This window comes from Onychomys torridus, chromosome 5, assembly GCF_903995425.1.
Source record: "Onychomys torridus chromosome 5, mOncTor1.1, whole genome shotgun sequence".
NCBI classification, from domain to species: Eukaryota; Metazoa; Chordata; class Mammalia; order Rodentia; family Cricetidae; genus Onychomys; species Onychomys torridus.
Genome location: NC_050447.1, coordinates 116,728,805 through 116,755,813, shown reverse-complemented (window position 1 = coordinate 116,755,813; position 27,009 = coordinate 116,728,805). Strand labels below are relative to the sequence as shown.

Here is a 27,009-nt window from a genome sequence, read left to right as displayed (position 1 = left end):
CCCCGATAAACAACCATGATGCCCTGCAGCGAAAAGTGGCTAAGACGCGCCCTAACCGGGGTGCCAGAGACGAGGTCACCACAGGCAACTGCAAGGGGACGAGAGGCGTGGTAACCAAAGACCGTCCCCCGAGAGGGTGTGGCTACGGACAAAAGAGGGAAGGGGCGTGGTTAGAGCGGCCATAGGAGGGGAGTTATACGACCCTGGGGAGGGGCGTGGTTAGGGCGGGCCTAAACGAGGACGGTGGCTATGGGATGGGGCGTGGCAAGGGCGGACTACCGCGCCCGCCGCCCTCGGGCAGGAAAGGGCAGGTCTGCACCGCTGCCCACGCTCGCTCCCGCGGCGACTCGTGGTCGGGACCGCGCGGGAGCGACATGCCTGCGTGCCCGGGCCTGTGACCCGCTCGGGGATGGACAGCGGCTCGGTGGCGGGCGAGCGGCCGAAGCGCACGCCGAGCCGTCAGCGGCTCCTGCCCTTCGGCTACGGGGTCCAGGCGCGCCCCGGCGTCTCCCCGCTGCCGGGCGGACGACGCTGGCTGAGGCTCCGCGGACGGGCCGCCCGCGCGTCCCCGCTGCTGCTCGTCCTGCTCGTGCCCTCCCCGCGCCTGGCCGCCACCGCCCCGCGTAGGACGCTGGCTGAGCGCACGCGCCCGGGACACGCCGTCCCCGCGGTTGCGCTCGGCGCCAGCAGGAACGCGCAGGGCCGTCTGCCGCTGGGCGTCGGGCGTGTGACCGCCCTGGCCAGCAGCCGGAGAGGTGAGGCAGGCGGGAGACAGGTCACCCAGGTTGCCCGCATGGGAGGGCACCCGCTGACAGCATGCTCCGGTCTGCCCCGGCAGCGCACCTGTTGGAGCCAGGGAGAAGTGGGGAAAGTTGTGGAAGGGGATGCCCAGGCGTGGCAGGGCTTAGGGGAGCAGATCCGGGAATGAAGGGATGGTATTGCGCTTTGATTTGATTCCAAACTGTATTGATTCATTCTTGGCCCGCTGTCATCCATTCTGTGCCTGGCACTTTACTAGCTGTTTGGGATAATTCAACAATTTTTTTTTTCCCTGAAGCTTACTTCACGCAAGATATGCAGCATGTGTATGTGTGTTTTGTATATGCATATGTACTTATCCATATTAACTTTATTAATTTGACAAATACTTTGGAGAAAAAGAGAGGCAGTATGCTTAGGAATGGAAAAGGACCTCCGTTTGTGCGTTAAATTGGGTGACTGTGGCCTGATTTCACTGATGTGTCATTTAAGTACTTGAAGGAGGGGAGGGACATCACTGAATTGCTTAAGATTTTGAATGTAAACTGGCTGGAATTTGCTCCCAGTAAATAGCAGATAAAATCTTATCGTGCTGGCTAATCAGAAAACGTGGCATAATTACACCTTGGATAACCTGTCTGTGTCCATTAGTAGCCATCCGCACCCACACGTATTTTTCGATGAGTATTGCCTGCGTCTAAAATTTAAGAATACCTGTGGCTAGGGGAGAAACTGATAAATAGTTCTGAAAGAATGAAGGTCGCTTTACACGCAGATAGGTGTCACAGAGGTTTCCTAGTGAGAGCTGAGCTTGCTTTCCCAGCAGGGCTGCATAAAAGGATGATTGGACCACAGGTACCAGGTGTTTGGAAGGGTTGTATCTAGCAAGGGGGAGGTCTTTTGCCTGCCTCTTGGTATTGTTATAAAAAGCCTTTTGAATAAAGTTCTGCGTAAGGAACCAGGCCCTCCTGAAGCTATCGGGTGTTTCTGTCTCTCCCCTCTCTATTTCTATCTAAATCGCTTATCCCTCACTCCTCAGGAGTTTCTTGGGGAAAAGGGTGAGGACAGCTCTCACGGAGCTAGGGAAATGAGCCGTGAGCTTTAGGTCAGCCTTGTAGGAACTAGGAGTTGGAGGTGGGTCTGGCTTCTTATTTCCACACCTTGCCTTTCTATGTACTGTTTTGTTTTGTTTTCAGACAGGGTCAGAACTGTGTAGCCCAGGCTGGCCTCGAGTTTAGTGCAGTCTCCTGCACCTCCCAAGAGCTGGGGTTAAAGGCTACCACCCCCGGCTTGCTGTCCTTTTGACAAACTGTTGCCTTCCAATCGGTTTCCTTCAGGAAGGAGTTCTTTCTTGTTGCATTAGCAAGATGGTGCCATTTTAGTGGCATTCCTCAGTCAGACATGAGGATTGATGGATTTTTAAAAGGGAAACAGCAGAGACAGTAGGAAGCTTTCATGGCCATTTTGGTTCCTTTATTCTCAACCCAGGGTTGGTGGTTTGGTTTTGTGTCTCAGGTCCTCAATAGATAGATCCACTTCAGGAGGTTGTGCCTTGAAAATTTGCAGTTGCTTTCTCCTCTCTTGGAGGTTAACTTTGGACTTCTTTTGTAATTACGGGTTTTAACATCCTTTTGCTCCGATGAAGGTTTCCAGAAAGGAGAATTATGTGTTGCATTCTAATGCACCTCAAGTTACTGGCTTCCTACTGTGAGCCCTAGGAATTCAGAACTACTGTATCCACAGTTGTCTTTTGACAGAGAATGAAGTGGCATTCCCTTCCCTCGGCAGGAGTGGAATGCCAACTGAGAAGTGGCCAGCCCTTTTCCCTACTTTTTAGAAGATAGCTTTCTTGAAATAAGCTTGCTATTTCTGGTTCCAGTTGTTTTGGAAAAAAGAAAAAGAAAAACATAAGTGTACAAATCACAGCTAGCTCTTGCTAACAGTGGTGGTGTGTGGGTCTGGGATCTAGCTCAGTGGATAAAATACTGAAGCAGGAGGATCAGAGTTCAGATCCCCAGAACATAAATACTGGGCTTGCATAGTGATCTGCCTGTTGTTTGGGTTTTTTTACTCTTTTGGACTTTTGGAGGGGGCCTGCCACCCAGCTCCCAAATAAATCAAGCACACAGGCTTATTCTTAATTATAAATGCCCAGCCTTAGCTTGGCTTGTTTTTAGCCAGCTTTTCTTAAATTATCCCATCTACCCTTTGCCTCTGGGCTGTGTGGCTGGGTGGCTGTGTGGCTGTCCCCTTCTCTTATCACTCCTTGATCTCTCTTGCTCTTTCTTCTCCTCCCAGATTTCTTCTATTTATCCTCTCTGCCTGCCAGCCCTGCCTGTCCTTTCTCCTGCCTTGTTATTGGCTGTTCAGCTCTTTATTAGACCATCAGGTGTTTTAGACAGGCACTGTAACACAGCTTCATAGAGTTAAACAAATGTTCCACAGCATAAACAAATGTAATATACCCTTTTTTTTTCTTCTCCTTTTTGGCTTTTCAAGACAGGGTTTCTCTGTGTAGCTTTGGAGCCTGTCCTGGAACTCACTTTGTAGACCAGGCTGGTCTTGAACTCACAGAGATTCTCATGGCCGAACTCTGCCTCCTTAGTGCTGGAATTAAAGGCATGTACCACCAACACCTGGCTAACACATCTTAAAATAATATTCCACAATATTTCCCCCTTTTTGTCTAAATGAAAATGAAAGGTTTTAATGTTAACATAGTAAAACTATATACAACAAAAACAATTATCAAGTAAGAACTACATTTACAATATTCTGTACATTTTTAGTTAGCATATTCAGAGAAAATAATGCATTATCTATTCTATCTTAGTCCAAAGTTTTACACCTAACTTTCTATCATAACTAAGGAAAACTGCAACTATAACTATCTAGTCCTCAACTCCATCAAAGACCCCAGAAGGATATAATACTATCTAACAATAGAGACGTTTGGCTGCCTAGACAGTCATCCAGAGTTCCTTTGCAATGTTGGGGCATCCATCTTCAACCTACAGGCCCAGAATATCTGGCAAAATTTTCAATGAAGCAGGAAATTTGAAGGACTGTCCTGTCTTGTTTGGGCAAAGTTCAACAGTCACTTTCTTGTAGGTCCTGCATGTCCAGTCTTCACAGCACATTGTCAGCAGTCAAAGGAAAGAACAGTTTCTTTGCCCAGTGGCTAACCTTGCCACAATGAAAGCAAACTCCCATAAGGAGTTTCTTCAGTGTCATCATCTCTGAAGTAAATTGGTGCTGCCAGGAGCAGATGTGTCTCATTGTCATTAAAAAAAAACCCTTAGGTTAACAAAACATTTTAAATGTCATATTCTGTAGGTCTTTGAAGTGTTTGAAAACCATTTATCTATCTAAAATATATCTCTTCGTGATCTAGAAAACATGCCTAACATATCTATAAATTTGATTGTTATAGATGACTACTAACCTATGTTTCTTGATTATCCTAAGTTGTTTATAATCATAGCTTTCAAAAACTAGAACTTTACCTTATATTTTAAATGAACTGCATAGGTACAATACCTTAAACAAGAGTAGAAACATTTATATAATATGTTGTAACAAAAAATAAACTTAAATTTGTATGAATGTACAAAAATTATTTAAACAAGAGTAGAAACATATATACAGTGTATTGTAACAAAAATACCTTAAATTTGTATCAATATACAAATCCTTTAAACAAGAGTAGAAACATATATTCAGTGTATTGTAACAAAAATTACCTTAAATTTGTATTAATATACAAATCCTTTAAACAAGAGTAGAAACATATATAGTGTTGTAACAAAAATTACCTTAAATTTGGATCAATATACAAATGTCCCTACAAATACAAAAGATCTGAATTTATAGTTGTTCTTTAGTTTATAGTAGATTCAGCAATCTACCCTACTATTTAAAGTAGATTCAGTAATCTACCCTTTTATCTTATCATTCCTATATTCCTCCTCCTTTTTTTTGAAAGAGATCCCTGAATGTAATTCAATGTAATCTCATTTGTACAGTTTCCTCCCTTGCCAATACCAGTAACAATTAATAAACAACCCCTATAAAGGATGACAAACATCCATAACCCACCAAATGACCAAATACCATTCTACCCACCTCTTGGGAATATGGGTGTCACTTTCTCCAAACCACTTGCTGCTATCTGTGGACAAAGTATCTTTGGGGTCCTTGAGAAAATTTGAAATAATGGCCAAGTCCTGGGAAGACCAGCTATAACCTTTGTTGATAGATATCACCTGTCAAGTTTCAGGAGGTCTCCCTTGATCAAACCTGATCCATATATTATTCCTGAAGGAATCCACAACCTCTCGTCTCCTGTGGAAACAAAACTTGAAAGCATTTTTGATTTCCATTTGACAAATATATTTTTGACTTCTTTTTTAAAGTTAAGGCATTCCTAAAGTATCTAGGTTGGTCCAGTTATCAGTCCATCCATAACCCCATGTCCCTCAGCAGCTGTTGTTTGCTTGTCAGCATTCAAAACATTCAAAGTCAACACAATACTATACAGGACCCAGACTCCCTGTGTATTTCTCATCTTTATGCAGCTTATTCTTTTTTATTATTATTATTTTACTTCTCTCTTTAAAGGCCTTATTATTTTTAAACTATTTCTCTCTTTCTATGACTGTCCATACCCCTTTTCTTTCTTTCTTAAGCCTACACACATTGTTAAACACACTGGAAACTGTTTAGAGGTTTTTCTGTCTGGACCTCTTCTACTATGTATCTTTTAGCCTTTTTTGACTGTACCAGCAAACTTTAGACTACTAAGCTACACCTAGATCCTCTAGATCCATGTGGCTCTCTTGGCTGACTCTGCTCACTTCTAGATTCGTGACAGCCAAGCGTAAAGCTTTCAGCCTTGTCCGAGTTTGTGACTGAGAACTGGATTAAACCTTCCTAGATGTAGGAAGCTGGTACCCGTGCTGTCACAAGCATACTTGACTTATCTTACCATTTATATTTAGTGCTGCTGGCTGAATTGCAGCACCTCTTAAAGGGGCCGTGCGCCCCCCTCTTTCACAGCACACAGAAAGACATCCCCCATCACAGGAGGACCCTTGGAGGAACACTTTCATTCATTCAAAGCTGGTTTTGGTTTTCGAGCTAGCTTTGCTTTATGTTGGACAAACCTTTTTTTTGGGGGGGGGGCTGGGGGCAGGGTCTCAACATAGCCCAGGCTGGCCTCAAACTCCCAGTATAGCCAGGGATGACCTCGAACTCCTGAATCTCCTGCCTTTTCCTCAATGCTAGGATATCAGGTGTTGTAGAGACCCACAGAGGTTTCCTAGTGAGAACTTAGGGTCTGAGAATCTGAGCTTGCTTTACACAGCAGGGCTGCATAAGGGATAGCTTGTCCCCAGGCGTGGTTACCATGGTTTGGAAGGGTCTACACTTGGCTGTGCAGTATGCTTTGATCCAGCAAGGGGGAGGTCTTTTGCGCCCCTCTCCACCCCCCACCCCCCGCCCCGGCATTGTTACAAAAAGCCCTTTTGAAGAGGCAGAAGGGACCATTGGGTTTTGATCCAGGTCCTACTGGAGCTATCCTGTGTTTCTGTCTTTCTCCTCTTTGCTCTCTATCTAAAAGTTTCTTAACCCCCTCTCCTCCTCATAGGAACCCTTTTAAAAGGTAGGAGCTAGTTCCACCACACTTGGTTTTATATTTTATATGGTGTCGAGCATTGAATCCAGGGCCTCAAGTGTACTGGGCAAGCACTCTACCGACTGAGCCTCATCCCCAGCCCTAGACATTCTGGTCCTGAACTAGAGATGAATAGTGATGGAAAAGGCCCAGGGTGACGTGAATTCACTCACATGAATAGGCAGACTAGCTAGTATCATAGTCTAGATCCTAGATGTTGTTATAGTTTAATTACAAAGTCTGAAATTATTCCTGGCCCTCTGATGGATGCTAAAACTGAAAACAGTGAGTCTGGCTGCTTCTGGACCACATGGACTACTGGACGATGCAGATGTGGAACTATAGTAATAAGTGCTGTAGCAAGGCTTCCTGTGCCATCTTGAGAACACAGAAAGGAGCGATAAAGGCTGTTCTTTACCTGTGTGGAGGAAATAGACAAAGTTTATGCCAAAAGTATGACAGCTGGGAAAGGAAGCAGCCTCTTAAAGCAATAAGGGCCCATTTTTACCATCAGATGCACAGGTCCCTGCATTTCCTATTTCGTTGGGCAGCAAACATTGCGGATACAATCATTGGATCTGTTGTTCTTGGCCTGATCTCACCATGAGCACAGCTACCTCTTCCCAAGTGGCCAGTAGTTCAGGATGAGTGCTGAAGGCCACAGAGAAACATCAGATCTGTGGGGCCTCACCCACGCTACCTTGAAGGTTCCAGAATGGTGGTTGATCAGCTTAAGTGTGTTTCTGGTCATGAGGGAGGGAGGCCTGCTGAAGAAACTCTTTTATCCCTGAGTTAGTAAAGGATTCCTCTCTCCTATTCGCCACACTGCAGCCACACTGTGCCGAATTTAGAAAAGACCAGTATGTAGCAAGATTTTCGTGTTCCTAAAGCTTGAACCAAGTCTTTATTTTAACTTGCCCTGTTTTTGTGTCAAATGCTTCTTTTAATAAGAAACGACTAGGTTTAAACACCCTTTCTTGACAAAATTAAATGGCTCAGCTGTAACAGCACTTGTTGAACAAGCAAAAGGACCTGGCTTCAAAACCTAGCATCTGTGTAAGATGCCAGGCAAGGCTGCCTGCATCTGGACCTTATTGGGAGGGGAAGTCAAGAGGATCTCTGTGGCTTGTTTACTGCGTGCGCGCGTGCGCACGCGCGCGCACACACACACACACACACACACACACACACACACAAATAAAATAGAAAGAATTGGTGGTACCAGGAGTCCAAGGCAGGAGGATCTGAGTTCAAGACCAGCCTGGTCTACATAGAGAGTTCCAGAAGAACCAGATCTACATAGACCATGTCAGTTTTTCCCCCAAAATGGTATTCTAATTTAAAACCAAAACTAAACTTTGAGTGGTTGGTGAAGCACAGAAAGCCAGGAAAACATTGCAGTGTGCCATGCTTTCTGCATCAGATGAAGACCTGGAGTAAGTGTACAGGATGGGTTGGATCTGTGGTCTCAGAACTTGGAGGGCAGGAGCAGGAGATCTTGAGTTCAGAGTCAACCTGGGCTGCATAGTAAGACCAAAAAAGGTGAGGACAGGGGGTGGACTGTCCATAGAGTGGGAATTTAAGTGATAAAGAAGGTCTTCAAAACCCGTGTAGATACGATGAAGAAAGACTGAACTTTCCTTCCCAGATCAGAGTCTAGCCTTGCACTTCCGGAAGTTCTAGCCGGGGCAGTTAGTTCGGTAAGAAAATGAAACAGGCATCCAGACTGGAAAGCAGAAGTACAGCTCTCCTTCTCTCCCAGGTGGCATGACCTTGTTTGTACAAATGCCAGGGATGCCCCTGAACTACTAGGAAAAGCCCGAGTCCAGTCCAGAGTCCAGCAAGGCACCTGTGAGTGCAGTCAGGTGTGTGTTTATGCATCCGCAGTACACACTCTGAAAGTGAAAGTGAAGCAATTTGATTCCAGTGACGGTTTGAAAGACCTTAATTAACCCTTAGGGTAAGTCTGTGCAAGATCACAAAGTACTCAGAAAACTACAGAACAGGACTGGAGCAATCAAAGACCTAAATCAGTGGAAAGATGGCTCGTGTTTATTGATCTGAATGCTGTATTACCAAGATGACAGTCCCCTCTGATTCATAGAATGCAGGCCTCAAAAATCTCAGACCCTCTTCTTTGCAACGACAACAACAACAACAACAAAAAAAATGGCATACTTATCCTAAAATTGACATATAATAGCTCAACAGTCAGAATAAAAACCAAATGTATTTCCTGATGAGGACAGATGTTCTGGAGGAATTGAATACATGGAAAGTCCGGAGGTGAACCCTCACACACAGTCAGCTTTCAACCAGGATGACAGGCCAGTGTCACAGAGAAAACAGTGCTGATAGAACTAGATGTCTTCACACAGAACAATGAGGCTACCTCATGCCATACATGACTCCCCCCGATCATTGGCCTCAGTGTAAGAGCTAACACTGGAAACCTCTTAGAAGAAAACACGGCTTCATACACTTGGATTAGCAATAGTCTCTTCCACATGACATCAAAAGTAGAGTTAGCAGAATGGGAATAGGTTATTTGAGCATCATCCAAATTTAACTTTTTAAAAGTTCAAAATATATAAAAAATAAATATGAAAATATAAAAATAAAAATATTAGCTGATAATAGGAGAAAGTATTTGTAAATAGTTTGGTAAGGAACTTGTGTTTAGAATATATGAAGAACTCTTCAGTTCAATAATGGAAAAGTAAAAGCCCAGTTGAAATAGAAAGGCTGGAGAGGTGACTCAGTAGTTAGGAGCAAGCTAGGCATGATAGCTCACACCTCTAATCCCAGCACTCGGGAGGCAGAGGCAGGTGGGTGTCTGTAAATTCGAGGCCAGCCTGGTCTACAGAGTGAATTCCAGGACAGCCAGGGCTGTACAAAGAAACTTTTTTTTTTAAAGGAGCATTTGCTGCTCTTCTAGAGAATGTGAGTTTAGTTCCCAGCACTCACATGGGGTGGCTTACAACTGAGTTGTGTGTTTGTTTGACAGGGTCTCTATGTAGCTCTGGCTGTCATAGAACTCTCTGTATACCAGGCTTTGAACCTACAGAAATCCTCCTGCTTCAGCCTTCCAAGTGCTAAGATTAAAGGTGTGTGCCATCACACCTGTATAAATATTTTTTTAAGTAGACAAAGGTCTTGGATAGACATTTCTTCAAAGATTCTTAGACTTCCAGTAAGCATATGCAAAGATGACCAACATTGTTAGATATCAGAGAACTGCAGGTGAGGGCCACATGGTACTGGTTGTACCCCTAGGGTGGTTATAATTTATAAAACAAACATCCTAAGTATTAGTGAGGATGTGGAGAAATTGGGAGCCTTTTGGCTATGGGCAAACAAGTAAAATGGTGATGCCACTTTGGAAAAAATCTGGCAATTCCTTAAATGGTTACCATATGACCCTACAGCTCCGTTCCCAGGGACATTCTCCAGGGAACTGAAGCAGTGGCCACAGGATCATTCATGAGAGCCATAAAGTGTAAACAGTACACATTGTTCAGTGTGGGATAGCTGTGAGGGCAATACTATCCATGAGATCCAGGAGGTGTAAACACACAGTGAGGGACAGCTGTGCAGTGCAAGACTATCCATGAGATCCAGGAGGTGTAAACAGCACACAGTGAGGGACAGCTGTGCAGTGGATGGAATACTATCCATGAGATCCAGGAGGTGTAAACAGCACACAGTGAGGGACAGCTGTGCAGTGGATGGAATACTATCCATGAGATCCAGGAGGTGTAAACACACAGTGAGGGACAGCTGTGCAGTGCAATACTATCCATGAGATCCAGGAGGTGTAAACAGCACACAGTGAGGGACAGCTGTGCAGTGCAATACTATCCATGAGATCCAGGAGGTGTAAACAGCACACAGTGAGGGACAGCTGTGCAGTGCAATACTATCCATGAGATCCAGGAGGTGTAAACAGCACACAGTGAGGGACAGCTGTGCAGTCCAAGACTATTCAGTGATGCAGAAATAAAATGCTGGCACGTTCTGCAGTGTGGATGACCATTGACCATAATGCCAAGACCACGTTGTATGACTCCATGCCCCTGAAGTCTACAGAGTGGGCAGACAGTAGGACAGAATAGATTTCTGGGTGTCTAAGGCATGATGGAGAGTGGGGAGAGGGGTGAGTGTGATGGTTCAAGCCTGCAATCCCAAGACATGGGAGGCTGATGAGGCAGTGGTGTGACTGTGAGTCTGAGGCCAGTTTGGGCCAGGTAGTTTGTTCTAGGTCAGTCTGGCCTGTGGAGTAAGACCCTGTTTGAGACAGTAGGGACAAGACAAGATGGAGTACTGTTTGAAGGGTCCAGTTCTGACCAGGATGGAGAAAGTTGACTGCGGGGATAAGTGCCTACTCTTAAATATACAAGAAACAACTGAATTTTATGCATGAAACAGGTTGCATCATATGTGTGCATTCTGGCCCTGTAAAAAATGAGACAGGTTTCTGAGGTGTTGAAACATAACCTGTAGCATCAAATGACTTTTGTTTCTTGCTAACTGATCTTGGCTTCCTTTCTCTTCCCTTCTAGAGCTAAGCCTGTCTGCTGGGTGCCGGCAGCTAGAGCACAGAAAGGGGAACTTACCCTCTTCTGTGAGTCGGAAGCTCTACTTTGACACCCACGCTCTGGTGTGCTTACTTGAAGCAAATGGTAAGTCCCGCAGCCATCAGCTGCGCCTGCGCCCTGGATTAGCACAGCTCATGGGGACTTCTTGTGTGTGCTTCCTTCCCGGTATTTCTCTTTCGACTTTTCAGCCTTCAGGAAACTTTTGGTTGGTGTTCTAATTTGCTTTCTGTTGCTATGGTAAGCACTGTGACCAAAAGCAAGTTGGGGCAGGAAAGGGTTTATTTGGCTTACATATTACAGTCCATCATTGAGGATAGGAAGTATGGCAGGAACTCAGTAGGAACTGAACTTGAGACCCCAGAGGAAGGCTGCTTACTGACCTACTCCGCTGCCTGGCTCAGCATGCTTTCTTCAGTAGCTCATCCCACTTGTCCAGGGATGGCACAGCCCACAGTGGGCTTGGCCCTCTAAGATCAATTAGCAATTAAAAAAGATCCCCCCCACCCCCTAGACATGCCCATGGGTCATGGAGGCAGTTCTTCAGTGAAGCTTGCTTCCTCTTCCCAGGTGTGTGGGATTGGCAGCTGGAGCTGACGGTGACAGATACTTAGCCTCTTTTTAAGTTCACTTTATTTTATTTTATTTTATTTTTGGCTTGAGGTCTTTTTTGAGAAAGACACTTATATAGCTCAGGCTGGCCTCAAACTTACTGTATAGCTGAAGGTGACTTTGAACTTCTGATCCTCCAGCCTCTCCTTGGGATTACAGACATGTACCACCATGCACAGTTTGTGCAGGGCTGGGGAATGGAGCACAGTGCCTGCTAGGTAAGCACCCTGTGAGTCAAACTGTTCCCTCGACCCTGTTTAAGGGTTAAGCATTTTTTTTTTCTTTATCAACACAACGGAGACTTTTCTTAACAGTTTTTCTCTATTGAAAAGACAGTACATTTTGGCTTCTTGGGGGTTTATTGGTGTTTTTTGTTTTATATTTTGGGTGTTTGGGTTTGGGGTATTTTATTTGGTTTTTATGTATATTTATTGTGGTTGAGTAGGTCAGATGACAGCTTGCAGGAGCTGGTTCTTCCACCAAGTGAGTTCTGGGGACAGACTTCATGTCTACAGTCTTGACACCAAGCACCTTTAAGCTCTGAACCATCTCTTCTTCTGTTTGGGATTGTGGTTTGGTTTTTTTTGTTTTTGTGTGTGTGTGTGTGTGTTTTTTTTTAAACGTATGTGGGGAAGGTGTCTTGAGAAGCCAGAAAGGGGTATCAGAACTGGAGTTACAGATAGTTGTAAGCTGACCAAAAAGGGTACTTTGTACCAAACTCAGACCCTCCGGAAGAGCAGCACGTTCTCTTAACCACTGACAAAAACTGGCCAGTACAGGACCTGAGTTCAGATCCCAGCGCCCATGTAAACAGCCGGGCATAAAGACATGCCTGTAATCCCAGCACTGGGAGGGGAGACAGAGTGATCCACAGAGCTTGCTGGCCAGCCCATTCACCTGAGTCAGCAAGCTCCAGGTCCAGTGAGAGACCCTACCTCTAAATAAACAAACAAGCAAATAAATTAAAAAGTGGGGAGTGATTGAGGAAGACCCTCAACTATCACCCCCTAATCCCACATACACACACACTCTCACACATAGACCAGAAAGGTTGCCATGACACAAATGCTGTTCACTGAAAGTACACTTGGAACACAGAATATCATTTTATAATTAATATCCAGAGAAATATGCTGACTACAGTTCTCCATTATATGGCACATATATTCTCAAAACCAACTTTTGAGTTAACATAGAATATGCCTTTGAAATAAACATGTCTGTGTTTCCTTCACTGAGTATATTTACCCCGTTATACACATTGGTGTTGGGGGAGCTCAGCGGCCTCTGGTGGGCAGGCAGACACCCTGGTTGCTGGGTAGCTGTGGAAGCCTTATCTCCTCAGCTTCTGTGGGTCTGCCCGTCTGTACCACAGACATAAAAAGAATCCCAAAGTTCCTTTCCTTTTGGGTATTAAATGCAATAATGTACATAATGGGCTTTGGAAAAATGGTCAGACACTGTGTAATGGTTTGTTCAGCTTTTCTCATCAAATGAAAACAGCAGGCCTTTCCCACCAAATGTCTTCCAGCCTAGAATTTAAGAGATGAGAAGGGGGACATATAAAGTTGTCTTGATAAGCAGAAATGTTCTATTTTTCTTGGTTTGGAACCTGAGGACGGCCATAGAGATTGCGGATGATCCCAGCCGCTGAGACACATTCAGGTGTTTCCTTCTGCTCAGAGTGGCAGACATGTCAGAGCCTGTATGTCTCACTCTCCCACTATGCCATTCTTTCCTCCTTCTTCAGAATTCCGGCCTCCATAGAGACGTGTGTGCTTCCTACGTCTTGGTCTTGGTTTTTTCTTCTGAGTCCGGTTGTTTCTGTGCTTGTCTAGGGTTCACCACTCAACAAGCAGAAATCATTGTGTCTGCATTGGTCAAGAACACAGAGACCAACATGGACATCGTCTACAATGATATGGTCACCAAGGTGCAGCAGGTAATGTGGGCAGGGTGGATTGGCACATAGGAAATCTGAACGTAGGATATTACTTGTAATAAATACTCAAGTAGCCTTTTGGATGATGTTCTATTGAAAGGTGTATGGTAATTTTAACCATAGTTCAGAGGCAAAAATCATAACAAAAGTACTTCATCGAAGCTATATTGTGGGCCTGTGCTTGAACGCTCACTGTGTCAACGTGACTGTTCCAGGCAAGCGCGTGGTCATGACTGGGGATGTGGCCAGCACTGTAGGTGACAGCAGAGCCTTCTGAGTGTTGTCTCCTTCCCACTACGCTGCGACTCACCTGCTTTTGCTGTGGATTCCCTCACCACTTTGGAGCAGAGGGTGCTCTTACCAGTCCTCCCTTTACACACACACACACACACACACACACACACACACACACACCCCCGTTCCAGTTTCTTTTTAGCCGGATTAGCAGGCAGAGGTGAGAAGAGGTGGGTTTAGAGGCCACACGAGAGTCCGCGTTTTGTTTCTCTCTTTTTCTAGGAAATCACTCTTCAGCAAATAATGTCGAAGATTGCTAACGTGAAAAAAGATATGGTCATCTTGGAGAAGAGTGAGTTTTCAGCCCTCAGAGCAGAAAATGAGGTAAAACTGCGTAGCCACTCTAACATTCTCTGTAAAGACACTGAACTACACTCACCTAGAAGGGCACAAGAAAATAACTCACACGATCTGTTCAGGATTTGCACTACTCAGCACATCAAGATGATTCCCAGCCCTGGGAAGACTGCCCAGGCTCCTTCCAGTCCCTCCTCTCGAGAGGAAAATAACCCTGGCTGACTAATCTTCCACTGATTTTGCCCATTCTAGACTTCTGTTTGAAGTGTGCCTACAATAACAGAACCTTTTGTTTTCACCCTCTGTGGTATTATATTGATGTGCATGTCATCCTAGTGTGGTGGATATTAGGGTTTTGTGTCGTTCTCTCCCCCCCCCCCCCCCCCCCCCCCCGTCTAGAGGGTTAGAATAGATAGTTCTACAAAATACTCCTTTCCTATCAAAAATAAATAGATGAATAAATAAATAGTATTTCCTTTTAAGCTTATGTTTATGGGTGTTTTCCCTGCATGTGTATCTGTGTGCCACTTGCATGCACTGCCCTATTTCTGCACAGGCTAGAAGTAGGTGTCAGACCATCTGGAATTGGAGTTACAGATGGTGGTGAGCTGCTGTGTGGGTGCTGGGAACCAGGCCTGGTCCTCTGCAAGAGCAGCAAGTGCTCTTAACCACTGAGCCATCTCTCCAGCCCCAATTGTTGTTGTTTTTTTTAATTGCATATGAGTCCAGTGCATGTATGTGCATGTGCACACATGAATTCTACAGCGTGCCTGTGGAGGTCAGAAGGTGACCTTGTGGGGCTGGCTCTCTCCTTCCACCTTCGCATGGGATTTGGGAATAGAATTCAAGATGAGTGCTTTGCCCACCAAGCCACCCCCCCCCCCCCCCCCCCCCGCCTACTTTCTGTCTGTCTGGAGTGTCGGGTGTCGGATGGCTGAGGGAAGTGCTTCTTTGCAGCCTGCTTTCATCCTCAGTCCTGTTGAAGTCCTGGAAGAAGACTCAACCTGCTGAGCTCACATGGGTGTCTTTGAACTCAGTTTGTAGAGGGCAGAATTGGTTGAAAGAAAAAACCAAGGAGGAATTAAAAAGAAAACGAGGTCTGTGAGGACAGAGGTGTGCCACGGTTGTTCCTTGCCTGATGTGACCCACAAGGGGTTGAGGATACTTCCCAGGTGCACATGATGTATTATAGGATGACTATAAATGGGGTGTTGGTTCGTTTAGTTGGTTGTCTCAGAAAACCCAAACCCCAGCCAACTAAACGAACCAACACCCCATTTACGACAGAGTCTTATTATGTAGCCCAGGCTAGTGTTTTACTCGATATATAGCCTAGGCTGGCCTCAGATTCATTGCGCAATCCTCCTGCCTCAGTGTCCCCAGCACTGAGATCGGAGGCTGCACCACCACACCCAGCCTAGGCAGTTCTGTGTTCTGAGTATAGTCACGTGTGCTTACATGTTCACGGTGATGTTTGTTTTGGGTTTTCCTCTAACTGTTACACGTCCTTGACTCTTTTCTCTTTACTGTTTTTAGAAAATAAAACTTGAACTACATCAGTTAAAACAACTAGTGATGGTAAGCTCTCTTTCCTGTCCTCAGGCGTGTATGTAATCACATCCATTTACTGATGGATAAAATGTCACAAATACAGCACATGTGCTGGAGAACTCAACTCTGTGAATTTGTAGAATGTATTTCAAAGCATACATCAGGAGATATATCAGTTACCCTTGTCTGTGGCCACATTCATTAAGGAAATTGTGTTACAGGAGGGGTGTGTTTTTCTTTCTTGAGAAAGGGTCTCAGTGTGTAACATCAGCTCTCCATCTCGCTCTGTTTCCTGAGTGCTGGGGTTGCTCACCTCTGCCACCACTCCTGGCTAAGTCGTGGTAAATCAAAACTTCTCTAAAGAGACCCTTCTAGCAGAGGGTGGCTTTATAGGATTCCACATGGGTTTAGATAGTTGCTCGCCCAGCAGCTGGTCACTCTGTAAAGTGGGAAAGAACAGTGGCATTAGAAAGATTTTGGTGAGTCTTAGTGAGACTGCTTTTTGTAAGCAGAGTTGAGTATTTGTTCTTTGGTCCATCTTTGTTTCTTAAATGGTCTGAAGAATTTTATTCACAGATTTCATGAGGAGAGTCTTGAGGTTAAAACAGGTAGCGTGCTGATGTTGGGCTCAGCTGGGATTATCTGTGCAGATATCTGAGAGGGCCAGACCCAGAGCTGATAGAAGAGAAGGTTGCTCCTGAATCCCTGTGTCCAAGGCCTCTGGCATGTCCCTCATGGGCTGGCTCCCTTGGGACAGACAGCAGGCAGTCCCCAGTTTAAGCCCTCAGGAGGTTCGGATTTCTTACACTGGCTTCTTCATTCTCTTTGTCCTCTGCCCTCTGCCCAGGATGAAGTGAACAAAGTCCGGACAGATACCAAATTAAACTTCAATCTAGAAAAGAGCAGAGTAAAAGAACTGGTATGTTCCTTGATTAAAGTCAATTATTAATTTCTTCTTAGAATGGAATGCTTGTTGAAGTCTTAATCTTATGTACAAGGCACAAATATCATTAGACACTTGTCCATTTATCAGAGTTCACAACTTTATTTTAAATTTTAATTACATTTTAGATCAGACTTAAATTTGGCCCAAAAGTATCCTTTAAATTAAAAAGTTCAAGTTGAATTTGAATATTTTATTTCAAACATAGTAGATTATATGTTATATAGATGTTAGTAAGAAAATTAAACTCAATCTTAATCTATTTAGTACTGATTTAATCCCCACAGTCCCTAATTTTTCAAAAGCTCCTGATTTTCTGACATAAGTAATATTGTTATTATGTTAAATTCTAACATAGAACTTTGGCGAAGTGTATTTCTGTATCGTGTTTTAAATACTATGAGTAGTTGTGGGTGTCAATGAACGTATTTGGGTTGCTCTGGTGGGTTTTTATTTTTTATATTCTTAGCAGTTCTGAGACTCAGACTCTGGGTCCCCCACTTTCTAGTGTGATACCACTGAGCCAGACATAGTACCCCCATCCCATGCTCCTCCTGGGCCGCAATACCCGCCATGCATGGTTTTTTTGTTTGTTTGTTTGTTTTTTAACCCTGTCTAAATTCTCCCATCTTCTTGCTCAGCTCCTTTATCTTGAGTAACATAATCAGGTAACTTTCTTCCTTGTGGCACGTGGAGCATTTTCACACTTAGTGTGAACGGAGTCCCATGCAGACGAGTCTTCACAGCCCTTCATGTGTTGTATTCTGACACTTTTCAGTTTGTTTTCGGTCAGAATGGGTCCCAGTGATGAATGAAGCTAACCTTGGAACTCAGACAAGTGCATAATTGTATCTGGAGCTGCTGTTGGATTTCGATGGTTACACTGAGCTTTGTTATGCAAAATAATTGCTGAGTCCATCGCCTGTCTTTAAAATCTTAGGAAACTTTTCGGTCACAAAGATCCAGTCTCCAGCATATGGAAGCCGTCTGTGAGCTCCTTGACAGCTAGGTTTTGCTGCAATTCACTTGGTTTAGTAAGATAATGGTGTGCTTATGCATCACCAAGCTGGAAAGAAATATATCTCAGAGACTGGGAGCTGCAGGGTGTGAATATAGATGAAAACCTGTGAGTGTATAGGATTTGCTGAGTGAGGAAGTCAGCTTTGGTCCTCTGAAGCACCAGGCCGGACTGCATGGTACCTAGTAAATATGTGACAGTGAACTAATGCAAATGAGGGAGGCTTGACTTTCTTCTTGATACTAATTTCAAATTTAAATTAGGGCTGAGGTTGCAACTTACTTAGCATGTGTGAAGCCCTGAGTTTGATACCCAACACAGCCAGCAAAAATCAGCTGTGGTGATATTTACAGCCAATTTCCATAGCAATATAGAATACTGATGTTCTGAAGTTCCAGGAGATAGGGCCAGAGAAGTGTCATTTTAATAATCGTGACAGTGTCAAGATGTAGGCCTTTCTTTCCCTGTGGATTTGTTAATGCTGTGAGCTTAAAGGTGTTCAGACCATGCAGCTCCACTCTGCCCTCTGGTGGTAATATGATGAATGGCATGAATCTGAAACCATCCTAGTTTATGTAACAGGGTCCCGAGTCACCAGGCTGGTCCTTAGTATAGGATTCCGGAGTTTGGGGGCGCATTTTGACTTCTGACCACTGTGTTACTACATTCTATTGCTTCGGTAGTTTGAAAAGAATATTTAATAGTTAGGAATTTTTCTAGGTACTTTAAGACATTACCATTTTTCCTGTTGACAATGTTGTCTTTAGAATGTTCATTTAAACTACAGTTCCCGTTTGCTCAACTAAATACTAATGCTTGTTATTATGGAAACATGTCTGATTTTTATTTTATTGTCAATAGAACTATACTAAGTCTTTCTACTACCATTAATGGCTAAAGGCCTTCAGAAACACTGGGCTACATGTGGTTTCCCACAGCGGGGTTCTTTTGGTCACTGTTGTTAAGACAGTTGGTGATGTGTTGCTGATTTCTTGCATTGATGTTATGCTTTATAACAACGGTATATCTTGTTACAGAATCATTTCTTGAACTAGGTTTTCCTAATACGTTGTTCCTGTCATTCCTCTGTCAGTGATGTCTGTCATGCTTGTACTTATGGGAGCATTGTTCCTAAATTAAACTGGTGCCCCTCCCCTTTTTTAACCCTCCAAACCTCAAAAGCATTTTGATCAGCACCCATCTAAGTGGGACCCAAAATAAGCTGTTCTAACAGTGGGCAGGACCGAGCGATATCATAGCAAGAGATAAAACGAGAAACAGCAAGAGAAGTGGAAAGGGACCACACATCCAAGTGTCTTGGTTCTCTTTCTGTTGCTGTAGCAAACACTTCCCCAAAAGCAACGTGGGGAAGAACGGGTTTATTTCAGCTTACAGCGTGCAGTCCATCATCCAGGCAAGTCAGGGCAGAGACCTGGAGGCCATGGAGGAGTGCTACTTCCTGCCTTGTCCGGCCTGCTTAGAGCTCCCCGAGCACCAGCCTAGTGAGCTGGGCCCTCCCACATCAGATCAAGAAAGTGCCCCAAGGTCAGTCTGGTGGGCTGCTTTCTCAACTAAGGTACTGTCTTCCCAAACGACTCTAGCTTGTTTCAAGTTGACATCAAAAGCAGCTGGCACAACCAGTGTGGGTATAAAGAAGAAGGCTCAGCGGCAAAGCAAGAGCTGCGGGCCGCAGTGATGCAGGGAAGCAGTGAGCACGGAAGGTTGACAGCCACAGAGAGCCAGTGCCTGGACTAACCGTGTTTCATGTTTGTTTCAGTATTCACTGAATGAGAAGAAGATGCTGCAGCTGAGGACAGAAATGGTGTCCCTGGTAAGGACTGAGCCGGCCTTACTGTCTTCCTGTCCCTCTTGCCTCTCCCCACGCGTGGCTTTGCCATTAACCATCGTCGGATGTGTTATAGGAGGATGTGCACGTTTAGCGTGGGCTTCTTTTTCATTGTGCTAAAATGTATGTAAGAGTTATCACTGTTGCCGGGTGGTGGTGCCAGCACTCGAGAGGCAGAGGCAGGCGGATCTCTGTGAGTTCAAGGCCAGCCTGGGCTACCAAGTGAGTTCCAGGAAAGGCGCAAAGCTACACAGAGAAACCCTGTCTCGAAAAACCAAAAAAAAAAGAGGATTTTATGTGTATAATTCAATGGCATGTATTGAAGATTTGCTTTAATTGTGTGTGTATGTGGGGGGAGGGGGTTCTCTAGTGTCTGTTTATGGGTATGTGTATATAAGTGCAAAGTGCCTGTAGAAGCCAGAAGAGGTGGTTAGATCCCTGGAAGTTGTAAGCCATCCAACCTGGGTGCTGGGAACCAAACTCCAGTCCTTTGGAAGAACAGCATGTGCTCTTAACTACTGAGCCATTTCTTCTGCAAAACTGAAACTGTTTTTTTCTGGGGAGGGGTGCACAACTGTGTGTGCACCGCTAGGGATCAGAGGTCAATATCAAGTGTCTGCCTGCATAGCTGTCCCTTGTCTGTTTCGAGACGAGGTCTCTCTCTGAAGCTGGAGCTCAGTGACTGGCTAGGCTGGCCAGCGAGTGAGCCCCAGGATCCACCTGTCCGCTTCTCGGCCCTGGAATGACAAGCACACACCTCCACACCTGAGCTGTCTCTCTGGCCCCCCAAAGCTGTGTCTCTTAAACCCTAGTTCTCTACCCCTCCTCCCAGCCCCAGCAACCACCTCTCTGCTCTCTGTGTGTCTGCTCTTGTAGACAACCTTGTGTAAGTGGAGTCAGGGCATATCTGTCTTCCCACAGCTAACCGGCTCCAGTGAGTGGAGTGCCGTGGTCTGCCCATGTTGCTGCACACACAGGCTCCCTCTTTAAGACAGAGCCATTCTGTTATTACCACATCTCATCCATTCATCTGTTGATGCATACTTGGGTTCCTCGTGTCACTTGGCTGCTGTGTAAAATGTGACAAGCTCTGGATTCTTTGGGGTAGATACCCAGAAGTTCAATACCTTAGGACTTTTAGACTTAACAAAACAAAATCATGTTTATAAATGTTAAGTCTCAGTAATTGACAAATAATATGAACATTTAAGTCTCAGTGATTGACAAATGACAAAATATAAAACACTACTTATATTCTTAATTTAAGGCATGGATTAATTGTTCTCTCTCTCTCTTTCTCTCTCTCTCTCTCTCTCTCTCTCTCTCCCTCTCTCCCTCTCTCCCTCTCTCCCTCTCTCCCTCTCTCTCGTGCGCGCGCGTGCGCTCTCTCTCTGTATTTCTGTATATATTACATACATACATAGCTTAGCAGTAGAGTGGCCTAAGTGTAGCTTATAAGCTAAGGAGACATCCATATTGTGTTGCCTGGGACCTGTGCTGCAGGACCTTCCATGGGATAGAAGGGTCTTTCTCTGGAATGGCTTCATTTCCTTATTATTTACCCGCATTGATGTTGGTAAGAAACTACTTGACAGGCAGAGGAGCTCTGTGAGTTTGAGACCAGCCTGGTCTATAGGGGAATTCCAAAAGCCTGTCTTGAAAAACCAAAAATGAAAGGAGGGAAGGAAGGGAGGGAGGAAAGGAAGGAAGGAGGGAGGGAGGGAGGGAAGGAAGGAAGGAAGGAAGGGAGGGAGGGAGGAAGGAGGGGGAGGGAGGGAGGGAAGGAAGGAGGGGGAGGGAGGGAAGGAAGGGAGGGAAGGAAGGAGGGGGAGGGAGGGAAGGAAGGGAGGAAGGAAGGAGGGGGAGGGAAGGAAGGGAGGAAGGAAGGAGGGAGGGAGGGAAGGAAGGGAGGGAGGGAAGGAAGGGAGGAAGGAAGGAAGGAGAGGGAGGGAGGGAAGGAAGGGAGGAAGGGAGGGAGGGAGGAAGGAAAGAGGGGGAAGGGGGGAGGAAGGAAGGAAGGAAGGACAGAAAAAAACTACTTATCCTTGGATTTTCAGTAGAATATTCTCAGTGTTTTTATGCATTAGTATGACAGCCAGTCATTGCCCACTGAGGGTTAAATGTGTAGTCTGGACTTGTCTTATGTTTGGAAAAGGACATAAATCAACCCCTGGTAGCTGAGCTTTGTGTTAATAAAACACTTGGTGTTGGCCTGTGAGAGAAGACAGCCTGAAAAGATGTGGCTAGAAATAGTATTGAGTTGGCATTGTTGCTGTTAGGTCTAAGGCCATGGTCGTCTCTCAGCAGAACTTTTTTGCCGGTGTCCGCTGCAGGGGCCAGACAGGAACTAGACATCACTCCAACAAGAGCAGGCTGGTCGCATAATGCCACAGCATGTAAAGCAGTCTGGTTTCAAAAACTGCCATATAGATAATTGTCTTTGACTTTCTCAATAGCTCTTCTGGAGGCAAGACTAGTGGTAGGTTGTTGGTTTGTTCTCTTTCTAATCCTTTTTTCCAAACAGATTGAAACTGAGACAGGAGACATGAAAGGCCTGGACAGTGCAGTGTGGCCTGAGGATAGCAGAGCCTAGACTAAACCCAGCTCCAGCTCTCAATCCAGGACTGCACCCTGCTGAAAAAGAGCTCTGCGTCAGAGCAACAGGGAACAGAACAGCACCCACAGACTCTAACGTTTTCAACCTCTTTGCGTTCAAAGCATGCCCAGCAAGACAGAGCCCTGACCCAGACAGACAGGAAGATAGAAACCGAGGTGGCTGGCCTCAAGACTCTGCTGGAGGCACACAAGCTTGACACGATCAAATACTTAGCAGGTGAGATGCTTCACACCCAAGCATTTCAAACGGCATAGAACAGTCGGGGGCAGCAGCACATGCCGTTGACGCCCGTCTCTGCTGTTTTATCGTCCTTTGGTTGCAGCATATCCTGCAGTTTCCAGTAGATGGAGTGCCTCCTTTAAAGTGCATTTTCTTCCTTAGGAATAAAGATTCCTCTGTACTTTCTAATTGATGGGACCTTAGATTTGATAGGATGCTATCCTTTCCCTATGGTTTAGGGATTTTGGTGAAGTTCAGTACAGGGAATTGCTTATAAATAGAATGGAAGGCCCTTGATTGTGACCATCTTACTTCATTGGCGACACTTTGAAGGGAGTGTCCACGTGTGTACCCGAAGAGGACAGAGGATGACATGGATGACATGGCTTCCCTACTTTGTCACTCTCTCCCTTGTTCTCTCTCTGGCAGCCTACGCTCCCCATCTACCCTCCCACCCCCACCCAGAGCTGGGGTTATTGGCATGCACACTTTTTATATGGATTCTAGAGACTCAGACCCAGCTTGCGCTCACTGAGCCATCTCTCCAGCCACAGGACAATCTTGTAAAGAAGTTATTTTTGCTTTTGTAATTCTTAAGCCAAAGAAGGAATATTTTGGCATCAAAAAAAAGTCACTAGGGGGCTGAAGAGATGGCTCAGTGCTTAACATCACTGTTTGCTCATGCAAAGGACCTGGGTTCAATTCCTAGCACCCACATGGCAGCTCATAACTGCCTGTAACTTCAGTTGCAGGGGATCTGATGCCTTCTTCTGGACTCCATGGGCACCAGGCATGTACATGTTGCATATATATACATGCAGGCAAAACACTCATTCTCACACAATAAAAAAATAAATATTTTTTTAAAATCACTATTTCAAGTCAATTCTGATGATTCAGATTAATCAAGTATTTTAAAGTTATAGCAGTATTAGTAGTGAAATCTTGCTCCTTATATGGCAGTGCATAGCACACACGAATTCACTTTGATCCTATAGTTGCTGTGATTCTGACTTGCATTGGAAGGGTTTCCTGACTCTGGACACGTTTGTACCAGGAAGATGCTGGCTGCCAGGTGGAGACTCGTTCTTTAACAAACAGTGTTTCCTGGATTGCAAGCCTTTGGTACACTGTTTCCAGGTCTTGACTAGCACAAGAGTGAAGAAGTGCGGGTAGCCGTCCGTCCTCACTCCCCTCCTCACTCAGCCCTCTGAGGGGCTGCTCACATCTGGTACAGTACAAAAGAAAATCCCTGAGAGTGACAAGGGGCTAACGGTACTCTTGGTTCTTTTCTTGCAGGGTCTGTGTTTACGTGCCTAACAGTAGCTCTGGGATTCTATCGCCTGTGGATATAAGAAAATGTCTCTTTAAAGAAATTTCCATGATTTTGCCTTAAGAGTACCAGATTGTTATCTCACCTACCCCACCCCACCTTTTTTTCTTGTTTCAAGTTTTAATCCTAATTTGACTTCATGCATATTACTTATTTCTGTGCAAACTGTGGATCTATAGCCAACGAGAAGAAGTCGGGATTTCTGTGATTATTTTTCAGATCTCCTCTCTTTAGTTGGCTTTTTGACTGAGCAGTGTGGACCACGCTTTCAAGACTCCATTCAGCCAAACCAATGGACTTGGTCTAACCTGCAGTATATGATAAAAACAAATACTAGTGTCATCCTCTACAGCTTGAAATAGTCTGTAATGTGGAGAACTGGGGAACTCATGTAAATCGGAAGAATCATTGGAATTCAACCCAGAATACCAGCTCTTCTCTGCCTCATCACCAGGCGCTCCCTTCGCAGCCTCCCTCTGCTGCAGCCGCTGCAGCGTTAGTGATGCTGGACCACCTTCCGGGCCTTTGTCTTTGCTTTCCATTATAACATCGCCTGGTTGTTGTTAATGTGCCTTGCAGCTGGAAGTCTGGGACCTAATGGAGCTTTGTAATTCTAACTGCTGCCACTCATGTGTTCTGATTGTGAGACAAGGTCATGCTATTCAGCCCAGGCTAGCCTTGAACTCACAGTCCCTAGTCAAGACCACCATGCCCAGCCTCTTAACCTTCCAGAATGCTAGCCTTCCTCCCTCGCCATCCTCTTACTTCCCCTCATGATGTGGGAGTTTAACACCACACTCCAGGCATTACCTACCTAAAAAACTTAGAATTCTTGGAACGAAAGCCTGCTTCAGTTTGTGGTTTCGAGTGAACTTCCTTCTGGTTGTCCACCTGTTTTTTATAAAATGACACACTGCACTTTCTTCCTGTGGGCTATCTGGATAGTGTACATGGTTTTTAGATGAGTGCACGTGTGCCTGTGAGCAGCAGCTCAGGTTGTCACTTGCCCAGTGAGGGGGCCGCCATGCTCGCCATTGGTCTCACGTGCATTGATTTCTTTGTGCCTGAAGACACCCTCACATCCACCTTTCCTCTGTATTTAGAATGAGCAGCAAGGTTATTCTGGAGAGACACACTCTCCTCCAGGTTAAGCTGTTGGCGGATGGATGAGAGTGAGCATTCAGCAAGCAGTGACACCAAGGAACCCTTCCTGGCTTTCCCCACACAGGCACAAATGCACAAGCTGGTGCACAATGCAGAAACCCCAAGAGACTGCACCATCAGATTTGTGGAATAAAACACCCCTTGTCACTGTTCCAACCACATTGCTAAAAATAAAAACCACCTTTTGTTCCTTGGATGTAATTTCCAAGTTTTAGAAATCATTAAGTCCTTGCCTCTTTAGAAAACATTTGCATAAAAAGACTCCGAGCCCCACATAATATGGAAATCAAGTGTTTTTGTACTAGAACAGTATCAAGGTGAAATAGAAGTCTATCCTTTTCAAGTAGACAACAAAAAGGGTCTTATCCACTTAATAAAATACTTTGTTGATGTATTCTCCCCCTATTTCGGAAGAGTCCCCAAAGCCTGCCCATCCTGCAGTCCCCTTACACACTGCAGGCCTCCATGAACCGTCCCAGTTAGACCAGTTAACTGCTTCCTGGTAGCACAGCTTCAGAGCAAGGGCTCCAAGCCCAGATGCTCTTATCTCTTTCGGAGGAAAAAGCCCGGTATGCAGTTATATTTCACAGAGGGTACGTTTCCTGATCAAGTATTCTTTAAGGAACACATCTGTGTGTCTGCTTAAAGTATTCCACAGCACTCCTGGGCTTGCCAGGCTGTGTCATCTTTAATTTTGCTCTAGATTTTGTTTCTTTACCGCACATGACAGTCTTATTTGGCCTTAGAAATGGTGCTGTCATTGAGAGTGTGGGTGCCATGCGTATCTGAAGGTTAGGAGAGTTCAGGACTAGGTTCCCCTATTTCCTAATAAAGTTAAAAAGCATTGAGCTATAAATAAGCATCCTCCCTGTCGCCGCCTTGAACATTCAGTGTGTGGGTGCTGTGACCAGACACTAACTGAACTTTCCTCACTGAGGCTTCGGAGCCCTTAGGAAATGTCTGGCAGGTTTCCAGGCAGAGACCATGGGTCAGGCCTGTGGGGACATTTAACAGTAGCTACATGGGGTAGAAGAGTCCAGTTCTTAAAGTGTTCCTCTGCCTTCTGCTGGGTACTGTGGTTTCTGTCCCCTCTTTTTTTCCTGTGGTACTTGCTAGGGACCAAACCACAGGCCTTCAATGTTCTATCGTCCTGCCTCAGCCTCCCGAGTGCTGAGATGATAGGCTTTAGTCAGCATGTCTGCCACCCTCTGGCAGTTTCACCCCTTTCCTGCATTTGTATGCAAAACCCCTTTGGGGCTCTTTACTGGAGACGTGTGCTTTGATTTCTGTACTGCTTTTCTTGCTTAACATCTGGCGACATGATTTTTCCTTCACATATGCCCAGCACCTCAGGTAGAAAGTCACATTCATGAAGAAAGACCTGACTCAGAGCAGAAGTCTTGCTGGGATCTCTCAGAACGCTTTAAGCACCGGGAGCCTGAGCCGCAACAAGCCTGTGCTTGGGCTGGCCTGTCCAATGTCTTGGCATCTTCTTCCCTTTGATTGTCCTTGTCCCCCTCCACCCCAGGCCGGTCTGCCTGCTAATTATCCCTGTCACTACTATGAGCATTTCCCTTCTCCAACTTTTGTATGCCATGTGCCAGAACTGGCAGAGCCAACTCTAGAAAACTTGGGACTTTAAGGTAATCAAAATTGTTACAGCTTTTATGGTCCTAATGCAAAAATGTGTTAACCAGAAATAATTTATTCTTTATGTATGTAAGATACTTGGAAATGTTCAGCCTTATTGGAATTGTATTCAGAAAACATCTTTTTACAGATTTGTACTTACATTCCTTCAATGACAACCCAGATCATGTTGTAAACCTTTTATTACTTCAGCAAATATTCTATTATTTTTTATTATTGTATGGAGTGAATATATTTTATTATCTAAGATAAAAGATTTATGCTTGTGTGGCTAATAGAACTTTCTGGTTCAGACTCAATGTATGAAACAGAATATACCTTCTATCTGAAACAACTGCATCTAAACTAATAATACTACCCATTGTAAAATGATACCATTCAATTGCCTCTAGTGAATTACAAGTAAATACAATACCTAAAAAAAATTGGATTTACAGAGAAACTATATTTGAAAGTGAATGTCTGATTTGCAAAATAAATTTTTATTTGAAAGAA

The 27,009-nt window shown here is 44.9% G+C and overlaps 1 protein-coding gene across 1 annotated transcript; it reads left to right on the top strand.

The window, feature by feature from the left end:
* The first annotated feature begins 264 nt into the window (after positions 1 to 264).
* Positions 265 to 27,009, top strand: Mcur1 (mitochondrial calcium uniporter regulator 1). Its single transcript, XM_036188274.1, has 9 exons — positions 265 to 755; positions 10,996 to 11,115; positions 13,479 to 13,582; positions 14,099 to 14,200; positions 15,710 to 15,751; positions 16,572 to 16,643; positions 19,463 to 19,516; positions 22,250 to 22,364; positions 23,667 to 27,009. Exons 1-9 carry the CDS (start codon positions 410 to 412, stop codon positions 23,720 to 23,722), a joined length of 1,011 nt encoding a protein of 336 aa, XP_036044167.1. The 5' UTR covers positions 265 to 409; the 3' UTR covers positions 23,723 to 27,009.

Bases quoted from the DNA above. Each gene is read 5' to 3' on its own strand.
- Mcur1 (XM_036188274.1), top strand. From the start codon at position 410: ATGGACAGCGGCTCGGTGGCGGGCGAGCGGCCGAAGCGCACGCCGAGC. The intron at 13,583-14,098 runs GTAATGTGGGCA...CTCTTTTTCTAG, and splicing joins TGGTCACCAAGGTGCAGCAG to GAAATCACTCTTCAGCAAAT. The intron at 14,201-15,709 runs GTAAAACTGCGT...TACTGTTTTTAG, and splicing joins CCCTCAGAGCAGAAAATGAG to AAAATAAAACTTGAACTACA.